This window comes from Thunnus thynnus, chromosome 3 (genome assembly GCF_963924715.1).
Source record: "Thunnus thynnus chromosome 3, fThuThy2.1, whole genome shotgun sequence".
Taxonomy (NCBI): domain Eukaryota; kingdom Metazoa; phylum Chordata; class Actinopteri; order Scombriformes; family Scombridae; genus Thunnus; species Thunnus thynnus.
The window spans coordinates 3,993,435-4,016,226 of record NC_089519.1 but is presented as its reverse complement, the minus strand read 5'-3'; the positions used below and the strand labels follow the sequence as shown (position 1 = coordinate 4,016,226).

The window sequence follows — 22,792 nt, the reverse complement described above, 5'->3', positions numbered from 1 at the left end:
CAACATTGAAAACACATTTTTTTCCTTTTAAATCGTTATTGAACATAAATGAGAGAATCTGGCTTTAGCTCATTAGCTGTTGTATCCCCATCTGTCCCGTCATTACCGTCCTCAGGAGGAGCTAAAGAGGGACCTGTTGCGGATGCGGAGGGAGAAGGAGAGGGCTCAGGCAGCGGCCCAACAGGCGGCCCAGGCCGCCGCCGCCGCGGCTCACAGCCAGCAACAACACACTCTAGCACGCACACACGGCATCACCACTCAGCACCACCTCACCACGACCGTCACCTCCGCACACAAGAGGAAACGCGAGGAGGAGAGGGAGACGGCGTCGTCGGCAAAGTCCAAGAAGAAGAAGATGATCTCGACGACGAGCACCAAGGAGAGCAAGAAGGACACCAAGCTCTACTGTATCTGCAAGACGCCCTACGATGAGACCAAGTACGATGACGCCATGTTCAGTACTTTATTACCTTACAGTCCTTTTAAATACATGATTCCCGATGAGAAATCTGATTGTCCAGGAACTGGCAGGGTGGAGTCTACAGCTCTGAACTTTGCTGACTGGTCAAACAGAAGCCTCCGTGTGTAAAGCATTCATTCATTGGTTGTAGAATCAATATTAGGACGAGGGATGGAATTTCGTTTAAAGTTGATGTGTAAACGTAAGTTGTGTAGCCAACTTCCTGACTAGGAAGGGAAACCTGATTTGTTAATTGTATCAATGTGGCCATGCATTAAGTAAAAAAAAACCACTCAGCAGATCTTTGCATCTGGCCTCTCTGCTGCTTCCACAACATACCGTCTTCTAATGTCAGTTCACACAACAGAAAACGTAATCTGTGTAATTTTCCTGATCTACACGCTTCTACAGATGTAGTGGAAACATAAACACATTCTCTGAAGTGATTTTAACTTCCTGTCTACTCCAGCAGTGCACCCTCAGGCAGAGAGGGAAATCTATAACATGTCATACACAGTAAACACCTCACTGTGGTTATACAACAGCATAACATACGATAGCTTTGAGTCGTTACTGCTCTGATATCAGAACATGTATTTATGTATTTATTGAACCAGGATGTCTCTTGAGCTTTACTGTGAGACCTTAATAACAAAGCCGTTTCTCTCTAAAGGTTCTACATCGGCTGCGACTTGTGTACCAACTGGTACCACGGCGACTGCGTGGGCATCACGGAGAAGGAGGCCAAGAAAATGGATGACTACATCTGTGTAGAGTGTAAACGGGGCCAGGAGGGCAGCACGGAGGAGCTGTACTGCATCTGTCAGACTCCATATGACGAGTCCCAGTAAGGAGTTGCAATATGTGTGTGTGTGTTTATGTGTGTGTTTGTGTGCCTCACACAGCTTCTGTTGGTACATGGTAATGTCATATGAACGGGTTGATATGGTTTACATATCATCAGTATTGCAAGTTCTTGGTCAAAGTAGTAGTGGAGTACAGATACATTGTACTGTCTCTTACTGTTCTCAAACTCCTGTATTTACAGAAGGTCTGATGCAGCAGGTGCATGTAATTAACTGTAATTAAGCAGCTGCTAGGATAGAAGCACCAATCAATCATTTGAAATCACACATGTGGTTGTTTTTGTTTGTTTTTTTTTTTAAATTCTCTTGTCTTCTTTTAACTCAAACCAGAGAGGTGAGTTGTGTAGATGGTTTGGTGCTGTATAAATGATGGAATCTGTACTGCATTTGTTTATTTTGGATGTATTTTTGCAATAATTGCATTTCCTGTATGACATGGCACTTATTACTTTCCTGTTTACCCAGGCAATTAAGGTCTTGTCAAGAAATGTAAAGCTTTGAGTGATGTAGTTTTATTCGTGTATACCGTACCCCCCCCAGAACTGTAACTATAGCAACAGGAACAAAATTGGTGATGCTAGCATTCCAGCACAGATGTTTTGTTATTGTCAATAATTCAACGATATTGGGGGAAATTTACACGTTTCTAAAAAAGTGTACAAGTAAATATGAAAGCAAGTCGGTCTGTTATGTAAAAGTAAAAGCACTTCCTGTCTTCCCAGGTTCTACATCGGCTGTGACCGGTGTCAGAACTGGTACCACGGTCGCTGTGTGGGCATCCTGCAGAGCGAGGCCAACCACATCGACGAATACGTGTGCCCGCAGTGCCAGTCGACGGAGGACGCCATGACGGTCTTCACGCCGCTCACAGAAAAGGACTACGAGGGCCTGCGGAGAATCCTGCGCTCCTTACAGGTGAGACACGCGCGGTAGCTGCACATATTACATGTGTTAACTTTGATGTAGTGGATGAATGAAATGCAGGTGGGTGGAAATCAAAGGCACATTTCATTTAACTCAACCGTGGTCCTGAAGCAGCTGCTGAAGCAGCAGCAGCAGCAGCAGCGTTACAGCAGTAGTTTTATTACCAGCGATAGGCCGAACACTAACACAGCTCCTCGCTGCCCCACTAAAGTGTAAAAGCACCAAACAAAAGTCCTCTCTGTCCATCTTATCTGATGGGTTCAGCTCCCCAGAGCGCTAGTTGGACAGCTGCCTAGCCTGAGCCTTTTTTTCCAGCTTCCCTTTCTCTTCTCCTCCTCCTCCTCCTCCTCCTCCTCCTACACTCTCCTGTCATTTTCTCCTCCTCTCTGTGTGTCTGTGTGAGAGACCCAGAAGTGGGGAAAAAGGCTCGAGAGAACATCTGTGTTGACCCACCTGCTTCCAGTGTCATTTTCATGGCGCTGTTTGTTTTTTCTTCATCGGGTTCAGCTTTCTCAAGTGTCTTGTCTTTCTCTTTATCCCTGTTTTCGGCCCCTCCCTCTCTCTTACTCCCCTGCAGGCACATAAAATGGCGTGGCCGTTCTTGGAGCCAGTGGACACGAATGACGCCCCGGACTACTACAGGGTTATCAAGGAACCAATGGGTGAGTGGAGGGATTAGTGCTGCTAAAACATGTGTCTGCATAACACACACACACACACACACACACACACACACACACACACACACACAATCACACACACACAATTGGCAGCAATATTTGGAGTTGAATGTTTCCCTGCTACTGTATCTGCTATAATAATCAGGAATCATTTCCATTTCTGTGTCCGTTGAGGTTCATTTTAAACCCGGACACGTTCTGAGTTGTATGACAGCTTCTGGTGTGTGTGTGTGTGTGTGTGTGTGTGTGTGTGTGTGTGTGTGTGTGTGTGTGTGGACGAGATAGAAACTTCTAAGTTCACTCAATCCAACAAATGATCTGAGTAGCTTTTTGAAATAAAATGCATATCAGTGAGGAAAATCTCTTGAAGTACTGTAAATGTTGTTGCGCGTTTTAGCTCATTTACTAAAAATTGCTCATACTTAAGAAGCTATTATTTTCCAAAGCATTTGTTTTCAGATTGAGGGTGGTGTTGTGTTTTGCTTTTCATTCACGGTGGGCTGTATTGTGTTTTTTTTTTTTTTTTATCAAAGCTGTCCTGTTGCTGCAGTTGAAAGTTAAGAGAATTTTTGAAACCTATTTTGTAATGTTATGTTATGTTTCTAGTGCTGGTGGGAAAGTCCAAGACTTGAGATTTGGCTTCACAGCACTGAATTTACAAGCTGTATTTTTAAATCCTGGAAGCGACTCCAAAAGCATGTCGCTGTGAGCCATTAAACTAGAAAGCTGCACAATGAAAAAAACATATAAAATAAATAATCACTCTCCCTCCAACTCCCACTTCACTGACCCGAAACATCAGCAAGAAAGGTGAGCAGGGCTAATTGGGCCAAATCCTCCTGCTAAATTTGTCTCTCCAATGATATTATACCAAAAATACAAAATATTACAGGAAACTATCAAAGGAAAGCTGTGATGCTCTGATACTATATCTTATTGACTTGACTCATTAATGTAAACCTACTTTTAGTTTGTGGCTCTGTCATGTAGGAATCAGCAGATACCAAATACCGAATTACTCAAACTGGGATTGAGAGTAATCCCAGTTCTACTCAGTAACGCTGTTTTCATTCGTCCATCGCTTTATGCATTAGAAGTGACACCTAGTCTCTATATCGTCAACATTAAAACACCACCGTCAGGAGACCAGCAGGGAGGAAGCCCTCCAACTCAGATCAAACCGGCCATGTAAATGGGGACTTACGTCAACGGGGCCTTTTTGAACTTCCACACAAACAAACCGTTAATGAGCTGGTCGGGGTCTGCCGGGCTCCCTGTGGAAAGGACCAGCCCCACACTCAGCTCCTGTTGGCCTGATCCTGGAAACTCTAGTCCTGCCCCCTCAATTCCACCGCAAGAAAAAGACCTTGTTGCTTTTCAAAAAAAAAAAAAAAAAAAAAAGGGCGTTTGGCTGCTGTAGCTGCAGCCGTTGGTAGTTTTGGAGGGTTTTGAGATGAAATCTGATGACGGGAGAAGAAGGAGGTCTTTGATATTGACCATGAGGTTTGTAAGCTCCTGGCCAGCTGGGTGGGGGTTAAGGAGGTTAAGAGTCGGATATGTTTGTTTAAAACGCAGCCCCGGGGACGCCGTGCAGAGCAAACCACCGGCAGCAGCAGATTATATGAAGGCTCGGCTGTTGCCAGTTAGCTTCTTCGCTAACTGAATCTCACATTTTTTTCCAGTTTCTAACTGGATATAACTAGGTTAGTAACACTGAAAAGCTCCTTTTCAAGGGAGACCTAGACTTGAAAGCACTGATAACTCATTGGACTGTGGAAGAGTTTCATTTTGTGTGGATTTCGTTCCTCAGGAATGACACATAATGATGCTCTCCTCAGGAATGACCAATTGGTCAGATCTCAGTAACTGATGTGAGAAGCTGAGCAGATTGAGGTTAAACGCTGGCAGAGGTTTCGGATTTTTTTCTGTCACATATAAAGTGATGAACTGCGCTCCCAGGAAACATTTGAACGTCTGTCAAGCACATGCCACATAAGCTGCAATTACTTTTGAAGAAGGCATGCAGAGACGTCGATTAGCAAAGCCAGATATTTATCTACAGTTTCCGCATGTGTGATGTTTGTTTCTGGCAAGAGCTCGCAATCAGATGTGTAGGTTTTTTGGGTTTTTTTTTATCTTTTTCTGTGATTATTACCCTAACACATGTTTAAATCCTATTCTCTTAGACCTTTCCACCATGGAGGAGAGGTTACAGAAGCGCGAGTACGTGAAGCTGACAGAGTTTGTAGCGGACATGACCAAAATCTTCGACAACTGCCGCTACTACAACCCCAGTGACTCGCCCTTCTACCAGTGTGCCGAGGTTCTGGAGACCTTCTTCGTCCAGAAGCTCAAAGGCTTCAAAGCCAGCAGGTAAGACTGTGGTGACGATGATGATGACGATGATGATGATTATCAGCACTGATGAGGAAAATCAGCACAAAATTAGGGCCCTATGAAATCTGTTTTTCCCCAAATTTCCGTGTTTTCCATTTTAATTTTCCTGTTTTTACAATTTTAAGCACATTTTTGTCTCCAGAAAGAGACATTTCAACTATTCAGTAAGAAACTATTCAAAATGTAATCATACATTGAATGAAATGAACACATATCAATGAGTTTGTAGTGATGCAACACCACATTGCACTATTTTCTCAAATCAAAAAAAGTGCTTCAATACACACCAGCATGAAGAAGTGAAACATGTTTTAAGCGCTATGGCCTGAAGTAATCCTTCACATTTTTGTGAGTGGTTGCACTGTGCGCCATAAAAAATAATGATCACAAAATAACATTGGTAAATGTTTAAAGGCTTATAGTTTGGATATCGCTCTGCTCTAAATTTAGCCTAGTGTCGAATTCCTCAGTTTTTTTGGATGACTTCGCCGTGTCAGAGGGCCTCGTTGACATGACTGTGTGTGTGTGTGTGTGTGTGGTGGAAGAGGGGTGCCAGTCAGACTCATGTCTAACAAATAATACTTATAAAATAGAAAGAAAATAGCTCCGTCAAACCATACAAAACAATAAAGCAAACAGCAAGTAGCAATGGAATATACTTTACCATAAACCAACACTGCAAAAACAAATAGACCACAACTCAGTTTAGTTTTCAATAGGTGTATTAAATAAAGCAAGCAAAGCAACATTGCTTTGTGTATGTGTGTGTATGTGTATGTGTGTGTATGTGTGTGTGTGTGTGTGTAACTCGTCCCACAGTCTCAGAGTTCAACCCATTCTTTAAAGACTCCGTTTTCCCCACAACCCTGAATCAGTTCAGTTCAGTTCAGTTTCACAAACATAAAAGAAACACAACTCAGAAGTCCGCTCCAGGTTTTGCAGTGGATCCCTGCCGTCAGTGAAACACACACACATCAGAGGACAGAAGCTGCAGCAGCCTGTAAATGACACCAAAACACGTTAGAGACTCTCAACATAGTTTTTTTTTCAGTTCGTTCGGCTCAGGTGCTGTGAAAAATGCTTCGGTGCTGCAGGGAAAACCCTGATTTTTTTTATAAATTGCATCCACATTTTTGGCAAATTCCACAATATTCCGCGTTTACAGTTTGATTCCATTGTTATTATCAAATTCTGCAATACTGTTCATGTTTTCCGCATCACGGAAATCATAGGGCCCTACACAAAATAGCAGCAGATGACAGACTAGCCCCAGAGTCAGAGAGCGTTCACCCTGTTGAATACTTAAGAAAAACACCAAGCCATTAGCAGCTCCAGCTGTGCTGCTCTGCAGCCGGCCCGGACCCCTCTGGAGGCCGGGTAGGCGCAGACGTTCTCTATCGAGAGCGATAAAATGTTTCTTCTCATGATGAAATACTCGTCAGACGCTAGCGGAGTTCATCGACTCCTTCTTCTCTTTGATTTTTTTCTGGGTCACAATCTTGTGTTTCTTCGAAACTCTCTATCATTTCAGGGAGAGGTGGTCATGACTGAATGCTCATACTTCCTGCAGGCTCGTTCTGCCTCTAGAACAATAATGTGTGATTTATGGACACAATAAATTTTCAAATCACAAATCCAGTTGTTTTTTTTTCTGAAGGCCTTGTGTTTTGCTCGAGGCACTGAAGTGATCCGCTACATGAGCTTTTTCTTTCTGTATGAGCTTTGAGTCACACCCTTCATGCTGTACACTTCCATTATGGTGGTATCTTCATCGTACACACATTTCATTCATAACAACATGTCACCGTCAACTTTCACCATGTAACGAAGGTGCATTTTCTGCTGCTATTTGATGTTTTTTAGTGGAGTTATGGAAGATTCAGACCTCATCTTCTACCAACTTTTATTAACTATAAGGAATAGTAATTCCAAGTTGACTATTCAACCAAACAATTTATGCAACACGAACCAGGAAATAAGAGAAATAGTTGCTCAACATGGATCAAACCTGTTGGATCAGGTCTTTTTTCAGGTTTTTGGCTGAGAATCAAAACTCTATATCACCCAAATCTATTTCAAGCGATGTTTTTCCATCTTTGCAGAGTTTGAGTTATCACTGCTGTTCTCGTCCGCAGCACAGCAGAGCAGCTCTTTCTGCACAGATGATCCCTTATACAACAAATCAATAATAACTCCACTCCCTGCTTGTGCTTCTGTCGTGCCTCTAAACTCACCTCACCACTGCATTGCCCCCCCGCTGCGTGACGTGATCGCTGGGTGGATGTACACTACAAGATTTTTAGCATCATTTGTCTGCAGTTAGAGCGATTAATATGTGGATATTATACTTTACTGTTATTGTATCATTTACTGAGGAACAAGCTGAACATTTCTTGTGGTTTGCATCCAGCTGTATGTGCCTACAATGGTGATGTGCTTCACCCGCATGTATTTACACCATCCATTCTCTCTCTCTCCCTCTCTTGCAGATTGTGATGTCAAAACTCCTGGGTGCCGGGGTCACTCTTTAAACAAACAAACAAATAATTTGCTATCCCGGATGTTGCTGTTTTTTTACTTCTTTAAAACAGCAATAAAAAAAAAAAATAAAAAAAACTTTTGTAAGAAAGTTCATATATTAAGCCACACTGTAGGTGTGATCCTTTTTTTATTTTAGAAGCAAAGGAAAGGAAAAAAAAAAAAAAGTTTCTACTGTCTAATAATGGCAGCCATGTTGGTAATACAAAAAGCATTCAAGGGAAAATGTATTTTCTTACACTTCTTGCAACAGATGACTGATATTTTGTTTATGTTTTGAGTTGGATATAAGGCAAAATATGAAGTTTAGCTACGTTTGTCACTCTCTTTCTCGAGATTCGATTTTGGAGAAAAAAAAACCAACAAAAAAGCTATTGATTTTGATTGTGAAATCTGACTTAAGTTCCACACATGCTGATAACTTATCTTTTAATTTGATAGAACTGTTGTTTATCATATTGGTCATAACATGCTGCAGCAGAACATTTTTACCTCATTTCTTAGCCGAGAATTTTAAGATAAAAAAAAGCATGCAACATTTATTAGTTTTTTTTTTTTTTTTTTTTATTGGCTGTACCCATGTATAATGTTATTTTATGTGCATATTATATCTTTTTGTGAAGGATTATTTTCATGTTCTAAAGGAAATAATGGTAGGATCTGTAAAGATAGATTGGAGAAAAATCTAGTTTAGCTTTCCTGTTTCTAAATACGGCGAGCTCGGCAGTCTCCAGTTTTAAAACAAGTCCTTGTATATACACTGTTGGGCCGACATCACATCATACACTTCAGTTACATTTCACCAACATGGCTGCTTGGTCTATGTCAAAAATGTCTGACCCACTGGCATCCAATACATGTTTTTGTTTTGTTTGTTTTTTTTTTTTTTTTTGTATTTCCCCTAGTGCATATTTTTGTCATATTGTAAAGCTTTTAATAAAAAAGGAAACAACCAAGTTATCCAACTGTTTTCTTCCTCCTCTCTTTGCCGTCTCTGTAGGTCTCATAACAACAAACTACAATCAGCAGCCTCTTAGCTCCCTCCTAAAAAAAAAAAAAAAAAAAAAAAAAAGCAAGTGTCAAAAAAAAAGACAACAAGCCTTGCAGTTTCCTCTGAATGATTAAAAGCCCTGTGGTCCAAGTCAGGCTGCGTCTGAACCTGAACCCACTCAGGAGAAGAGCTCGCACTGGGTGTCACAGTTAAAGCTCAACAATACCTGACACCCTGACTGGACGAGAGCCCACCACCCTCCAACATCCTCCCCTTTCCATCCAAAGTGTCAGTGGGAAGTAAATGACATTAAGTCCCACCCTCAGACCAGGGGCAGGGCAGCTGTGAACTCTTGTTTGGCTGCCTGTTTCATTCCAACAAGCCCCTCTATGAGAAGAAAGATCCAAGATGGGAAGTGGTGTGGCAGATAAAGTTGTCAGGTTGGATGTTCAGTGGCAGTCTGATCATAAGGCAGCAGCAGACTCTTACCAGAGCTGTGTTTTAATTCTGTAGCTGATCTCTAACTTTGTGTTTCCTATATAGCAAAGTGTCAGCTTCGTTCTTCCTATCCAGAGGTGCAACTTTCATTTCATCCTGTCACTTTGAATATCTCTGCTTACATCTTAAATTAGAATGCACATTTTCATGACACATACATCCCATTAAAACCCTGTTTTTAAGATGTTAATGCCCTCGAGTGAGTATGATCAAAACGCCCGGTTCATGCTTCACATGATGCTTAATGTGCGGGAGCTGCAGCCTTCATGTCCGTGTTGGGAGTTCATTCTTCAAATTTTTTTACGATTGCATGCCTTGAAGCAGTTTTTATCGGTGCAGTAGGAGCATACAGATCTCTTTGTCCCCTACCGAAACCAATCAGCATTCAGATCCACTTTATTCAGTTAATCTCAGGCATGGTGTAACCTTCCACATGCCAAGTTATTTTGACTGTAAATGTATGATTTGGACTCGACCCACAGGTGTGTAGTTTTGCACAAAGCATGAACCGGCCTCATGAAACCCATTCGAAAATGAACGTGTCCCTCAGTGGTACATTTTACTACATTCCCTGTTTCGGCATTCTGCTGCTGAAATGCTCCATTTGTAATAGCAGCTATATTTCTGAAAAATAGTCCATTTTTTTTCTATAGGATTAACATCACCACATATGGGTGTAGACTCACTCAAGTATTTCAGGGGTCTTCATTTTGTCTGAGGGCTGCTTCACTTTCATGTTAATTTCTAGAGGGAAACACCCAGGACAGGCCATTCCACCCACCACATCCTGCCCCTCCTCTAACCTTTTTCCCCCCATTCTGTGTATTTGTGATATGCAAGCGAAGAATGTTAACTAGCTCTCCTTGAAACTTGACCTCCTGAAGACGGTCAACGACAAGAAGCGAGGAAATGAGACTGGTCGAAGCATTAGGCCTTCAGGGAAGGTGAAACTTGTACGAGGCTTAACTAACCCACATGTACTGTACCCTCCCTCCGTACACATACTGTCATGTCAAAGCTCTGAGTCTGTAAGTCTCTCTCCCCTTATCTATCGGCCACTTCTTCCAGCATATTACATTGAAGTTGACAGGTTGGCTCACATATGTCTCTCAACTCGCCCTCAAAGCATGGTTAAGTAATTGGATAATAGACTTTTCCACTCATCAACTCAGTTATGTTGCGGTCTGTGGCAACATGTCTGGGAGTATTCTTTGAGTGGGGACTGGGGAGTCTTTGTACCGTGGGGTTTGTATGAAAATTTTATAGCTGCATTTTTAGCATATTTGGGAACATTTTTGTAATCTGTGATTATCAGATTTGTAGGAGGGATGAGTTATAAGACAAAAGTTACAGTCGTCTAAGTTGATGCGTTTAAATTTAGGCAAACGTTTCAGTTTCAATCGTTTTTTTTTTTAATTTTATGTGTGTACAAGCGGAGTTGAGAGATAATGTAGCTTTCTGTCTTCTTTTCTGTGTTTGTGTCTTTCACACAAATTTCTGTCACTTTGTAATCTGACGATGTGCTTCATCCAGTTTGTAATCTCTGTTGTATATGATGACTGTCCAAATATGTAGAGATGAGAGATTTTTAGAGCAGTAGAAACTTTTATTTTTCACTCTTTGAACCAGCAACTAAGCCCGCCTGTATATTTTAACTGTCTATTTTTTCTCTTTAATTGAAGTGAACTCTACATTTAGGTGAAATTGCCATTTATATTTAAAGTGCTGCATATTGTGAGCATAAAGGTTTTGAATGGGGTAGAGTGACACAGTAACTCTTGTGAAGAGTTTTTCTTTTTTTTGTAAGAAACCAACCAGTTCAGCATAACTTCTATATTGACATTGCATTTCTTGTATTATTTATTCATATCAATGAAAAGTTCTCAGTTTTTTGAGTAATGTTAAAGAAACGTAACTGCAGATTAAAAAGTACTCTATGTTTTTAACAGATTGTGGCAACTCCGAAGAGATTCTCTTTTGTACTTGATAGGACATTTCATCCTAGATAATAAAGTAATGTTTTTGGCACCAGTTTTCAAAAGAGTTGTGTTTTCTTTGATTGTCTCTGCTCATTACAGACACCCCGGAGTTCATCATACAGAGGTATCCAAGTTTGTTACTGTGCATTGAATTTGTGGTATTGTATAAGTCTTGCAGTATAAGTGAGTGTGTTTATATGGAATGTTTCAATAGCGTACATCACAAAACTTCAAACTTAAAAAAGAGAAACAGCATGGATAGAAATAAGTAAGAAATGACACAAAAGCAGGTGGGTCTCAATCTGCTCTTTAAAGATGTTGACAGATGTTCCGTCTAAAGGGAGAGAGTTCAAAGTTCAGGAAAAAGTACGAACATCTTAAGTTTTAAGGACATTCTCTGATCAGAAGTAATCAGAGTCGTAATTAAGTGCTGCAGTAGGCAGGTGCATAACCAAGCAGGCCTCTAAAAGTGATCACAAGAATCCTAAATTAGATTTTGAATTTCATGGGAAGCCAAGTATACAAAAACAAAGATCAGTGTTACGAAACCTTTCGCTATTTTGGAACGTTTGTGCAAAATCCGGGGATGTTTTGCTAAAGGAGGTCAAGAGGGAGCTACAACTGTCGAGACAGGATGAAATAAAAGCCTGAATAATCATCTCCATCTTGGCTTGAGACATAATGGAACTGAGTTTCACAATAAAAACAGGAACAAATCAAACACATTACATGGTCAAATGACACCTGGATTTTTGAGGGAAGATGTAACCACTGAGATTTAAAGAGATTAGGCTGTCAAATAAAATCTGTAATATGGCAACATTATGAATCTTAAGTGAGATGTATAATTGAATATCATGCATAGCAGTGATGGGAGACACCTTTAAAATGCTCATGGGGAAGCGTATTCAAGGCAAACAGAATAGGATCCAGGACAGAACCTTGGAGCACACCACAATACAGATTAAATGGTGTCTTGCTTACTTTCTATTGGCATCAGCAATTCATATCACTTTGCATAAGTAACACAGTTTAAGATTGTATAATTACAGTATTTTTGCTTCATTCATGTGTTTTTCATTTTTATTCTTAATTTTTGAGAGATAATTTGTCAGGGAATAACTGCATGGTAACAAGGCTAGATTACCAAACAGACAAAGTAGGGGATTGCCCCCAGGGTCCCAGACCCTCAGGGGGGCTGAAGAGTCCAGGATCACAGTGTGGCCTACTAAGCCATCCACCAACTCTCAAAATACCATCTTTCAAGCACTGGATTGAGTTTGTATATGTGGCTTGTCTGTTTCACATTCTGTCCCTTTTCGAGGCTGGAAATAATCAGATCTTGTCAAAGGAAAAGATTCCCAGAGGAGTTTTCCAGCCTCCGAAAGGGACAGAATGTGAAACGGACAAGCCAAATATACAAACTCAATCCAGTGCTCAAAGATGGTATTTTGAGAGTCAGTGGACAGCTTAGTAGGGCAGCTATGCCTGGAGAGTCAAAGCATCCAGTCATACTGGCCAAAGATCTACATATCTCTAACATCATCCTAAGATAAGTGCATAAGGAAGTAGGTCACAGTGGCAGAACCCACATGATGGCAAGGCTATACCAGGAGTATTGGTTTCCTGGTGCCGGGGTGGCTATAAGAAAGATCTTAGCAAAATGTGTTGTATGTCAACAGGTACAAGGACCTCCGGGCAGCCAACAGATGGCAGATTTGCCATGCAATAGGATATCTCCAGATAAACCACCATTTACCTCAGTAGGAGTAGATTGTTTTGGTCCATTTGATGTGAAACTTGAAAGAAGTCAAGTGGTATGGAGTAATGTTTACATGCTTAGCTTTAAGAGCTGTGCATATCAAAGTAGCAGCATCAGTGGATACTGATTCCTTCATCAATGCCTTTATAGCAAGATGAGGACAAGTCAAAGAACTCCACTCAGACAATGGGACCAACTTTGTCAGTGCCAACCGAGAGTTGAGGAGTACTACTGAACAATGGAATCATTCTCAGATCCATGAGGAACTCCTACAGAGAAGTATTAGGTGGACATTTAATCCTCCAACTGGTTTCCATCATGGAGGAGCATGGGAGAGACTAATTCACTCCATTAGGAAGGTCCTCAACTCTATTTTAAGGGTGAAAAACTATTGATGAGGAAGGTCTCCATACAGTGCTCTGTGAAGTAGAAGCTATTCTTAATAGCAGACCAATAACAAAGGCATCCACAGATCCTAGTAACCTAGAGGCTCTGACTCCCAACCACCTTCTGCTTCTGCTGTCTGCAGATGTAGACAAGTGCAGGATATGTCCAATTTGTTTTGGAAGAGATGGATGAGGGAGTACTTACTGCAGCTTCAGGAACATCAAAAGTGGATCAGAGTCAAGCACAATTTAATTCCTGGAGACATTGTACTCATCGTGGATGACTCAACTCTTGGATCATGGGGAGAGTTATTGAAGCTGTTCCAGATAAGAGAGGACTTTTATGGCAAGCAAAGATCAAGACCAGGACAAGCTGTCTGGATGGGCCTGTCAAAAAGATTTGTCTTCTTCAGGAAGCCAGGGAGTCCTGATGGATACTTTCTGACATGACTTGTTTTGACATGACCGACTTTGGATGTGACTTTAAAAGTGGAGGTAAAGATCACTCTCAGCTGACTATGTGCTGGTAACTTTTTACCCCGAGAAGCTTGAAGACCTTGGAGTGAAGGACATTGGAATTGAACTGTTCACCTTGATCATATGTACTCTACACAAATTATTCTGTAATTATTGTTAGAATAATTAGGGGCCGGAATGTAGGAGCAAGAGATGTATTTGGGTTGCACACCCACTCACTCACTCAATCACCAATGGTATTTGTGTGTGTGTGTCACCAGGGCACACCTGCACCTGCTTGTTATCAGTTTAGTTTGTAACAGAGAGAGGGTGAGTAGCTGATATTTTCTATTGACCGCTATCCTTTTTGTCCACTTTTGCCACAACATCTATGCAGAGCATCTTGTATCATAAAAGTATTTTTATATGTGTGTCAATAAACAACAAAAATGCAGCTACGGACTGCTTTTGCTCGGACACAGTGTGTCAGACAGACCTCCCTACATTAGCCCTCTCAGCGGCTAATTGTTATGTTTTGATAGTTGTTACAACAGGTGATAATTTAATTTAATTTGTTTTTAATACTGTATGCACTCCTAAAGCACATGAATTCTTAAGGCCCGATCTTGTGCATGTACCTTTAATGCCTTTATATCCTGTGCTTGCTTGGTGCATGCAGACACAATGCACAGAGTGAGTCTGGGAGAAAAAAGGGGAATCAATGAGGGCCCACAACTGGTTTTTGCTCCAGGGTCCCTTAGTGAGTTAATCTGGCTGTGCATGGCAAATTGAAATCCGTAGCTTAACTCTCGACAATTATCTGGAGCTTTCAGGAAAGCTACTTGTGAGCATTGAAAGACAAGGTCATGACCCCGACACGCTCATACAAACGCTTACTGTGATCAAATTACCAACAGTACACATAAGAGCCACCATCAAGGTTGACCTTTCACTCTCCTCTCTCAACCCTCTCCGCCCACCTCCCTGTCTTAAACCCCCCGAGAGAAATCCAAAGTGTTTCATGGACGCTGAAAGCACCACAGAAAAACCCAAAGTGGTTTCAATCCACCACCCTTGTCTCTTTCTGTCTCACTCACCCCTTGTGGCTTGGGGGCTATCACACAGGAAGCAACTTGGAGATATCCCCCCTTCTCTCCCTCCTCCTCCTCCTTTACATCCTCTGCGATGAGGAATGTCCTCCCGCTGCGATAGTACCCAAGATGTGGAGCAGGCTCCTGTTTCCTGCCCGCCTGCATCTGCTCCCTCCAGCGCTGATCCCAGATAGAGGCTTCTTCGAGCCTGGGAACCGAGCGGCCGAGCTGACAGACGGACAAGAGGGGGGAAAAAGAGGCTCAGCCCTGCCCCTGCCTCAACATCCAAGTTCTCAAGTCAGCCTCTCTTCCCAGAGGCCAGATGGAGACCACGGTTGTTAAACTCTAATTAGAGTGTCTTACTTACTTGCAGGCTTTTCTCATGCAATCACTGGGAAAGAAAATGAGGAACAATGTTGAAGATATCCTCCCAGTCTGTGGGCAGATGTATAGTGATAGCGTGAGTGGAGGAGTTGTTTTAAAGACAAATAAATTTCTCACGGGGTCGTTGAGTACAAAACAAATACACATTTTTATTGGGTTCATGAATAGTAAAGCAATGTCAGCGTTCAGTGCAAATCTTTTCCCTTTCATAAAAAGCATGAGCTCAGGGTTGAACTGCAATCAAGCCAGGGATTTCTGATTAAATAAGAAGCTATCCCTTTGGGAACAGAAAGACAGATCCAACACCCCTCTTTTCTCCCTTTGTCATTTTATATAACCCTCTTTAATCCTCGTCCACCTTCCCCCACCTCCCTCTTCCTCTGATTCTGCCTTGAAATTCCCCTTTTCAGCTTTGGCCTTCCCAGAGGACTACGTGTCTGTGTGTAAGCAAGAAAACAAGAGCCATCCCAAAGAGGAGCTGTGACGGAGGCACTTTTCCGAGTCATGTATCCAGGTGTGGAGAGGATCAGATTCCTGTGATTAGATTTATGGCTTAGTCCCTACAACAACTCACCCCCTCCTCATTCAGCAAGCCCCCCTTTGATGTCCCAGTCTACTCAGGCAGACATTTCATCGTGGACACATAATTAAAGTTAAAAAAATAAGTCGCTCTCCTGACAAACAAAGGTCCTGTGCGCTCTCTCTCTCTCTCTCTCTCCCTTTTCCTCCTTCCTCCTTCCTCCTCCTCCTCCTCCACTGTGGTTTGGTGCTGCTCCTTTTTCAGACTCTTCATTCCCTCCCTTTGGTCCTTTAAACACTAATAGTGCATTTCCTGCTAACCAACAGCAACCACAGTGACAAAATGCGCCAGACTGGGTGTTGCAAAACAATTCAGTGCAATACAACATTTTGTATTCATTTCAATTTAAATGCATCATATATTCATCAAAGGAATCAACTAGATTTAAAATTCTGAATATGTACGATCACAGCGGAGGCTCCCACGTTTCATAAAATTATTTGTGATTATTTTAAAAAGCCAATTTGTTTATACGGAAAATAAGTTTCTCCTCTTTAGTGTGTAAAAGAGCTTCCTGGATTATAGTGCCGATACAGAGGCTGGATCTGGCCATGTTTCTGGCTCAAGACAAATATAAGCTTGATTCATGCACATTAATAACTCAGAAAAATGGCCACATGAATGCTGGTAAATGAAGTGCATTAAACCTGTAGTGCGTAACTTTTGTCTTCCCCTTCTGGCAGTAAGAGTAATTACCAAAACACTATCGTCACGTCACGTACATACGTCATAGGCTCCTCTGTACTCCATCGCTACTGTTGTGGCTGTAAAACTGTGGATAAATTGTTTTGAGCATCACGCAACCCCCTGAAATGACTCATTTCACTATCAGAATTTGATCCTTTCAGTTCGATAACATTTGGAAAGTCTAGAAGAACCGCATGATTTAATTATTTTATTCCTGTTCAAGTTAGCAGAGAGCTAACCAGAAGTTAGTCAGCTTTGCCGGCGGAAGTCTCTGGTGCGCTTGCTCTGCCCATAGAGCATGAGCAGAAAGCATTATCCCGCCAGTGCAAGAACGTCCAGACTTAAAAACCCTGCTATACTGACAAATACAGATTTATCTGGCAGTGAGGTTTAATCAGTATTGTGTGAACTCATTTGGCGAGGGCTTGAATGTAACAGAAGTTCGTTTATATGTAAAAGTCCCACACTATGGCTTTAACATAGCGCTTTCGTCTCTAAGTGCTTTACAATGTGCCTCTCATTTGCCCATTCACATGCCAATAGCGCTTCTATACAAGGCACTTGCCTAAACATCAGGAGCCACAGCTGCTTAATGCTCATGCAAGATAATAAGATGTTACATTTCTATAAATTAATTTCATGCTAAAAAGAAGAATGTGCTGCAGATAAGCCAGATTTCCCTTTTGATGTGTGCCAATTTGATGCCTTTTTAAGGGAATTCATGTACCCGCCATGAATGAATGAACGAATGAGGAGTTCGAGTAGAGTTGTCAATATCAGCGATTTTGAGAAAATGATATTGGGCTGAGGAGACACCCTTGTTTGATGCCCCAAACATTACATCAATGGACACTCCCTTTGTTTTCAATCAAAGAGACCCCAAGATAGGTAGGTTTTTTTTGTCAATTTTACAGTTGAGTAAAAAAAGATGAACATGGGTTATGATACATCATCGCAGTCCATATGAAAGTAAATCCATTCCTTTTCGCAAAATGTCTTCCTTCCTGCACAATACTGAGGGGGCTGGTTATGATCAGTTCACATAAGCTGCAATGTCTCTTCCCCTGCAGCAGGGGGCGATATAGTCTCATGTTGGGTTCACCTACACCTGGAGCGGGTGGCCTCCAGGGCTTTCTGATGCCTCCGTTTGTTGAATCTCTTCACGTAGTTGTTGCTTCTCAGGAGTCCATCCCCAGGCTTCAGTTTACCCCCCAGCAGATTCAGGAGATCGTTGGGAAGATGGCGCCTCCGGTGATAGATCTGACCCATTACGATGTATCTGGTCCCTTGGGAACAAACATAAGGAATGTTGGAGTGAAAATGGGGTAAGTCAAACAATCTCATGTTTGCACAAAATGAGGTAGATGTTACTGCTTCTGCTGATATAAGAATACTCACACAGAGATATTTGTTATAGACTTTATAATTTATAGGTCTTGAGGGCTGTTTGTACGTATTTTATGATTGATTCAACTCTGCATTCATGTCCCATAATATGTAACTTTTGTCTTAAAGGACCAGTTTGTAGAATTTAGTGGCATCTAGTGGTGAGGTTGCAGATTGCAACCAACTGAATACCCCTCCCCTCCCCCTCCCCTTCAAAGCATGTAGGAGAACCTACAGTGGCCACGAAACTCATGAAAAACATCAAAGGTCCTCTCTAGAGCCAGTGTTTGGTTTGCCCATTCTAGGCTACTGTAGAAACATGGCACTGCAAATGGCAGCCTCCGTAGAAGGGGACCCACTCTCTACGTAGGTATAAAGGGCTCATTGTGAGGTAATGAAAATACAACAATTCTTATTTTCATGGGATTATACACTAATTAAACCAAATTTATGAATATCAAATTCCATTTCTGCCAAGTCTGTTCCATTAGATGCCACTAAATTCTACACACTGGTCCTTTAAATAAAATCTTGGAAAGCATCCATAGATGGGTCCAGTGATATTAACAGCTAAACTCTAAAAATATGACCATCAATCAAATTATATTTTTTTCTTTTTATGCATTAATTAACCACACAAGTTAACCAACAACAAAGTAATATAATTAATATGTACACAGTAATTAGCCATGGAGAGCTAAAACTGCACAACAAAGCCTTTGGACATGGACTTAACACTTTTATTCTTTTACGTTCTGTGTTCAAATTGGCAACCTTTAAAATGAAGTCAGATGTTATGTTTTACAAGGCTCCAGAGCTTCACTGCTAAACTCACCCAGTTTGATATCCGGGCAGGGCTTGCTGCATTTGTAGGTGTCCAAGACCAGAAGGCGAACTTTGAAGAAGAAGCTGTCCGGGGTCACGTAGAGACGACTCATCTTGTAGAAGCCGTCGCTGCTCACCATCAGTGTAATGAGGCGTATTCCTTTACGCAACATGTCGATGTCATGAACAATCCCGTTGACAGCTGTTTGGGGGACATGAAAAACATTGCAGACATCAAAATGTTGGAAATTCATCCCATCATAACTGTGGATTTAGAAATAAATGTGATCAATTAAATTCTGGATGAACAATTTTCAAGATTTGTGGCTAAAATGTGTTCTCAGAACTCTCATAACCCATTATTAGTATTATTATTCAAGTGTTTGCTTGGTTATAAAAGTAAACAATAATGACCTAATTGAGTAAAATGTGTAAAATTGCTATTGAACTGCCATATACATACATACATTACATCAAACTCTAATAATTAATCTTAATCTGTTGATCAGTCTCTCACATTGGGTACATACCAAACTCACTGTAGCAGTAATACTCTCTCTCCTCCTTCTCCTTCCTGCATTCACTCATGCAGAAGGCATCATGTGTGAAGTCGGGCTCTGCAGAGACGACAAGCAGAGGACAGGATAGAGGGATGAGAAGAAAAGAGAGTGACTGTCTGCTGTGCCCCTACGGAGCCAGACTCTCATTCCAGCGTCATTAGAAAGGACAAGGTTGTCATTACAAAACCTGGGCGTCGCATTCCTCTGCAGGGGACTGGAGGAGGAGTATGTGATGGGATCACATCTCTGTGTTATATTTTCCATCTAAATTCCATCTAAACCATCACTGTCATTATAACTCTCCAATGTAGTGTGTGAACTACTGTGTGTCAGTATATATGATGTCATTGTATGGCTTTTGTGGAGAGTGATGAGATGTGTGAAGAGAGATGAGGGAGGATATGCAACAAGGGCCCCTGTCTGAAGTCGAACCTTCTTAAACCCCTAGGCCAGTGGTTCTCAAAGTGGGTTCCAGGGATCCCCATGGGTCCTTGAGGGGGTTCCAGGGGTTTCCCAGCAAAAAGGGGGAATACTTTATCTTCACTATAATTCCATCCATGAGTAACACAATGAGAGAATGCATTCTATCTATTTTGGTCATGGCCTTCATAAACTTTCTATAATAAAACATCTAAAAGCAAAAATCTTATCAGATGGGGGTCTGTGGTCTAATTTGTGTCAGTCCAGGGGTCCTTGATGTGAAAAAGTTTGAGAACCACTGCCCTAGGCCACCAAGACACCCTTTCAAATTTGACTTTTGAGTAGTTTTTACTTTTTGACTTTGCAGCAAGTACATGTTACATTTGACAAAATTAAATCCAAATGCAGCTTTTTTTTCAGTCTGTAACTAATACAAAAATGTTGTTTTTGTCTCTGTGATTATGTCACATAGTATTTTAAAGGCCACAAAGCACAGATTATTGTACTGTGATACTGAAAGATTTTCCCAGCTGGCCAAACTCTTGCATGATTTCAATCTTATCTGAGATATAACCTACTGGAGTTTAGAAAATGATACGGCTCAACCATAAAGCTCATTAGTCAATATTAATACGCAGGTCAGATTCCAGGGACAGGATACAACAAATCCTCCCGTACCTCGCCTCAGGATGTCGAACTGGTAAAGCAGGCTGGAGGAGCGCCGGTTGAAGATGACAGATGGGCGGCTGTTGTTCCGGGGTGCTGCACCGATACCTGACTGGTAGAGGCTGGACTTCCCCGGGCGGTTCTCCTCTGGGTCCAGCCGTCGGTTGGGGGGATCTCTGCGTGGGGAAGGGGCTGGCTGGTGCGGCTGAGCAGGCTGCGGGTGTGGTGGACCCCTGGGTCTGGAGTTGGGGTGTCCCTCTGGCTCAGTCTGCTGAGGAGGACTGATGCTCGACTGCGTGTCCTGGCTGGTCCTCTGCACGGTGCGGTTGGCGGCGGTGGCTGTAGCTCCTGTCAGCAGGGTTTTGGGAAGCAGACCAGCAACTTCTCCTCTGGTTTTCTCACTGTTGAGCTCTACCAGACGGTCGCTCTTGAGGCCCTTCTTGCTCTTGTTGTGGGGACTGTGGTGGCGAGGGATGGGAGCCAGGTCACTGTGCTTGGGCCAAACGGCAGAGGGTAGAGGATGGAGGTTGAACTTTGACTCGCCGGTCCTGCTGCTCTTCTCTAGAAGTTCATTGATGGGCAGGGAGGGCTCTTTAACCACCAGCCTGCTCTGGTTGCTCGAAGCTGGATCTGCAAAGCTGCTCTGACCCTTTTCTATAAGAGTGTACAACTCTGGAGTTAAAACAGACAAAAAAATTGCACTTTAGTTGGACATATTCTACATTTTTATATATTATCTTGCAGTATCAAGCCTCTCTTCTCTTCTACAGTAGGTTGAATCATTTAACTTACATAATAACTGAGGATATTCCTTGAAACTTACATATCTTGGTCTCACTTTTTATTAGTACCTCAAATGGAGGTTTATCACTGACTTTCATCATGAGAACATGGCACTTTATTCTACAATATGACTCACATTAACCTCAGTATGCGTGGGTTGGAAAATAATAACTTGATAAGAATCTACAGCTTTAAAGTGAACCAAAGTCATAAAAAACCCCAATCCATCAAAATGATCAACTGAGCCACAAGTCAACTGTTACTTAATCATTGTTTTAGCATGTAAAGTTTCCGTATGGGAATTAAGCCAACAAAATAGTTTAGTTTGTGGTTTTTACAGAAATATGTCGGACACATAACAGAATAAAACTAATGTAATAGATATTGTATTAATGAGGGAAAAATCAGAAAATAATAAACTACATCAGAGAATGCTGTAGTGATAATTTCCATCATTTACCTCGTTTAAAAAGCCACAAGTACATTAACAAGTGAGCATATAGGTGTAGGAAAATCAGCTTTTCCTTTAACACATAAAAATGTCACTGCAATTATTTAAAAAAAAAAGAAAGAAAGAAAGAAAAGTTTTTACACTCACCGTTAACGACATGCTCCTCTGTCTTATAAAGAGGAAACACCAGAAACAAGAGGAAGAGAGTAATCCCAGTCATCCTGGAGGTTTTCTGTGGGGACAAGCTCAGAGGTCTGCTTCAGAACTGGGATCCCTGCGATTTTTATACAGCCCGTATAGGAATGAGATGGGATGGGATGCAGAGGGAGGTGGGACGTCCCAAACACAGAAATAAACACTGTGACATGACACTCCTTTCATTCATAAATGCGTTCTAAATTAAAACAAAGCTCATATTACTGTTTATAATAAAAGAGGAGGAATGTTGCTCTGTGCAGATATTTTTCTCAAAGTAGGATTTAATGTCTGAACTTCGGTATTTTGTGTCTGACAGACTGTTTAAAATCCTCTGCAGTCATTATAGTTTACTTACTTGGTTTTGGAAATTTGAATTTTTATTGTAAAATACTTAAGAAAACACAATTCGTCAGGTGTAGCCAAGCGACTGCGGGTCAGTTTATCTGCTGATGTGTAAAGTAGATGAACGTATTAAAGAAATCATTCGTCTTTACTCTATATAATCATGAGTCTTCACTGCCATCCAGTGGTCACAGTGACGAACTGCAGCACAACGTTCAATTCGTCAAATTAGCGTCAATGCAAATATGACCGCATACTAACACTTCCGGTAAATATTTTAACAAATATAGTCAAGTCAATTTATTTACAGAGCACATCTAAAAACAACAAAAGTCGACCAAAGTGCTTTACTAGACTGAGAAATACGATCAAATAATAACTGATTCAATCAAATAATAATATAGTGACCATACAGCTCTAAAAACAACAGAAATGAACGTGAAATGATTGTGTTAATTGTTCCTAAGTGGTCTCAGTTTTTA

The 22,792-nt window shown here is 41.5% G+C and overlaps 2 protein-coding genes and 1 long non-coding RNA gene across 10 annotated transcripts in view; 2 read left to right on the top strand and 1 right to left on the bottom strand.

Moving 5' to 3' along the window:
- LOC137175615 (nucleosome-remodeling factor subunit BPTF-like) overlaps positions 1-8,825 on the top strand; it is a 42,151-nt gene extending 33,326 nt beyond the window's left edge. For all 7 annotated transcript variants that reach the window (XM_067581412.1, XM_067581453.1, XM_067581444.1 and 4 more), the window contains 6 exons: positions 116-438; positions 1,134-1,307; positions 2,049-2,241; positions 2,828-2,912; positions 5,117-5,303; positions 7,817-8,825. In XM_067581412.1, the coding sequence (XP_067437513.1) occupies positions 116-438; positions 1,134-1,307; positions 2,049-2,241; positions 2,828-2,912; positions 5,117-5,303; positions 7,817-7,823 (969 nt within the window). In that variant the 3' untranslated portion in view covers positions 7,824-8,825. The remainder of the gene's footprint in view (positions 1-115; positions 439-1,133; positions 1,308-2,048; positions 2,242-2,827; positions 2,913-5,116; positions 5,304-7,816) is intronic.
- A 6,716-nt stretch (positions 8,826-15,541) lies between these two features.
- Positions 15,542-22,408, bottom strand: LOC137175599 (UPF0450 protein C17orf58 homolog). Of its 2 annotated transcripts, none has more exons than XM_067581375.1 (5): positions 21,918-22,408; positions 20,549-21,208; positions 19,421-19,507; positions 18,901-19,092; positions 15,542-17,965 (listed from the first exon to the last, which is right to left on the bottom strand). In XM_067581375.1, the coding sequence occupies exons 1-5, from the start codon at positions 21,988-21,990 to the stop codon at positions 17,778-17,780; spliced, it is 1,200 nt and encodes a 399-aa protein (XP_067437476.1). In that variant the 5' UTR covers positions 21,991-22,408; the 3' UTR covers positions 15,542-17,777. The 2 variants fall into 2 exon arrangements, with proteins under 2 accessions (XP_067437476.1, XP_067437486.1); XM_067581385.1 differs by having other exon boundaries at positions 20,645-21,208.
- Positions 17,873-19,203, top strand: LOC137175610 (uncharacterized). The gene is made up of 2 exons (XR_010925659.1): positions 17,873-18,004; positions 18,921-19,203. It is a non-coding gene; the product is annotated as an uncharacterized lncRNA (long non-coding RNA).
- Positions 22,409-22,792: the final 384 nt, after the last annotated feature.

Excerpts from the sequence above, each read along its gene's own strand:
- LOC137175599 (XM_067581375.1), bottom strand. The coding sequence starts at position 21,990 with ATGACTGGGATTACTCTCTTCCTCTTGTTTCTGGTGTTTCCTCTTTAT. Across the intron at positions 19,093-19,420 it reads TTACTGCTACAGTGAGTTTG|CTGTCAACGGGATTGTTCAT; the intron begins GTATGTACCCAA and ends TCCCCCAAACAG. Across the intron at positions 17,966-18,900 it reads CTGCCCGGATATCAAACTGG|GGACCAGATACATCGTAATG; the intron begins GTGAGTTTAGCA and ends TTTGTTCCCAAG.